The sequence below is a fragment of the Phytophthora cinnamomi genome (assembly GCF_018691715.1).
Source record: "Phytophthora cinnamomi strain GKB4 chromosome Unknown Contig21, whole genome shotgun sequence".
Taxonomy (NCBI): Eukaryota; Oomycota; class Peronosporomycetes; order Peronosporales; family Peronosporaceae; genus Phytophthora; species Phytophthora cinnamomi.
In genome coordinates, this window is record NW_027150954.1 from 1824881 (window position 1) to 1827215 (window position 2335).

The 2335-nt window shown below is 50.1% G+C and overlaps 1 protein-coding gene across 1 annotated transcript; it reads left to right on the top strand.

Annotated features, from left to right (window-relative positions):
* Positions 1-1174: 1174 nt before the first annotated feature.
* On the top strand, positions 1175-1621 carry IUM83_03727 (bZIP transcription factor 1; the record flags this gene model as incomplete). Its single annotated transcript, XM_067927755.1, has 1 exon — positions 1175-1621. One exon carries the CDS (start codon positions 1175-1177, stop codon positions 1619-1621), a length of 447 nt encoding a protein of 148 aa, XP_067795194.1.
* Positions 1622-2335: the final 714 nt, after the last annotated feature.

Here is a 2335-nt window from a genome sequence, read left to right on the forward strand (position 1 = left end):
GGAAGCACGTGCGGTGGCGTCTTCAGCGATTTCGAGGACGGTTTGGCATCATTGAGAATTCCGAAAGGCCTCTAGTCAAAGATGTCGCCCACCGCGACAGAGGTCTCTCTCGCGCGCGTCTCTCACGTCATTCGCGTCGAAGAAATCCCAAAACCTTTATCCTACGACATACAAAACCGGGCCTTAGGGAGCGCTCAAATCCCGACGAGCGCGCTCGCAAGCGTTTTTTTTTGTCTGTTCTCGTTCACGCGAGCAGTGCTTGCGCTCAGATCGTGGGATGCGTGCTGAAACCGTTGCGTTTACTTTGTCAGATGTCGTTCAACTCAGTCACTGACTCCCAGTCACTCACAATTTACGACGATCACGAGCGCGGTTATCAGACTACTGTAGCTGTGCATAATCTTTTACGCAACGTCCCGTAAGCAACGAGTCACACGTCCAGCAATTTTACAAGTCATTCCACAACTTCCAGCCTTCCTCTGCATCTCCCACTGCAATGCACTCGTGCGTGCTTGTCCCGCCCAACACTCGAACATTGAGTGACAAGCTGATATGTGGCGTTAAGCAGCGGACCGAGGCACGCCGCGCCAACCTGGTGACAAAACTCGTGAGTGCTGGGCGTATCGAAGCCAGCATCAATACCAGGCCGTGTCTGCAGCAGCGAGGGTACCATCCGCATCACTACACAATTCAAACGGATGCATCCCACGTTCGAGTTGAAGCGTCAACGGCTACGCTTGAATTATCTCCAGAGAAAGAGCTCGTTACTCTCAACGATATCTCATCGTCCCCGATGTGGCTTCCGTCCGACATGAAGACGGTAAACGAGATCATGGCTACCATCCAGGCAGCGAATCATCCGATTGACGCCGGTCTACAAAATGACATCATCGCTGAAGCTCTGAAAAGGAAGATTCGTCATCGAGAACGCTGTCGTGTGAACCAGGCTCGCTATAGAGCGAAACAGGTCCAGGTCGTAGCTGATACTCAAAATGACATTGTTCACCTGCGGAAGGAGATCGAGGATCTCAAATCAAGATGCCAGATTTCGTTCCAGATCCCAACATTCCAAACCCCATGGGCTGTTGCTGCTGACTACTTTCGCCACTTCAACAATTTCGTAGCTTATCCTGGGACTCAACACGACGCAGCGTCCATATTCTTGCGCAGAATCATGGCCCCGGATACGGTAGATGATGTTTTCCCCGGCGTGGACACGCAGATAGAAAACTGGAGGCGCTTCGCACTTTTCTTTGGCGACACTCGTTTGGAGCTTCGAGGGATGGTGATGTCATCCGAACGCGATTTGGTCGCCAGCACGTCGACCAATATTACTGTCAGCTGGAACACTCTCCGATACGCGTTTCCGCACCTGAACTCAGATGAGAAAGGTGGCGCCCAGGGAGGAGATTGGTCGCCCATTGCCACCAAAATCGTGGGTCAAAGTTTTGTCGTGCGCGGGACAGTGATCTTCGGCTGGGACGATACCAGCGACAAAGTGGTGAGATTTCAGGTGCAAGCGGATTTGTTGACCCCAGTCCTCAACGTGCTGGGCAGTTTAGCTGATGTATCGCTCTTCTTCAGCGAGGCTCTCATCACCCCGGACGGTAACTTCATTTGATGAAATCAATGAATATTTGCTCGTTTCTCCTTGATTCCGATCGTATTTTCTTCGATTACAAAATATAGGTCTGACGGGCAAATTCCAGCAAACAACAAGAATGAAGCACGCGAAGAACCATGACACACAGTTTCACCCACTGCACTATCTTGTTTTTTCAGACCATCGCATGCTACTTAGGCGCGGCGCACTTGCGGCGCACCAGTCGCCTATGAATTCGTCGACTGCAAACGACACATACACATGCCTAACTTCGCGCTGCTGATGCCGTATTCGCCGTTGCGACAGAAGTCCCTCCCCAACAACCACCTATAGTTTCTGGCATCATATATGGAAGTGAGTACGTGCTTCCCTGCTTCGGTTGACAATTCGGCGACGTGCACCAAATCCAAATTGAATAGTAGCGAGCTACCGCGTCATGTCTATAACAATAAAGGTTATCGGCCCAGAATATGGCGCGCTTGATGATCGAACGAGAAAAGTGTTTGAATGACGCTATTTAAAATGAGAAGTTGGATTACTAGTGGAATCAATTAGTGAACTGCACTTTGAAACGAAGATCTTGCCGTCGTATCGTATCCAGCTTGTCCGTCAGCATTTAGAAACCAAAATTTTCCTTGTTGGAGTAATGCTCAGTGTGAATATTAACGGTGGGCCAAAGACCTGCTCACGAACAGAGGGAATTTTGTGTTTCTCGACAAGTGCTTCCCATAT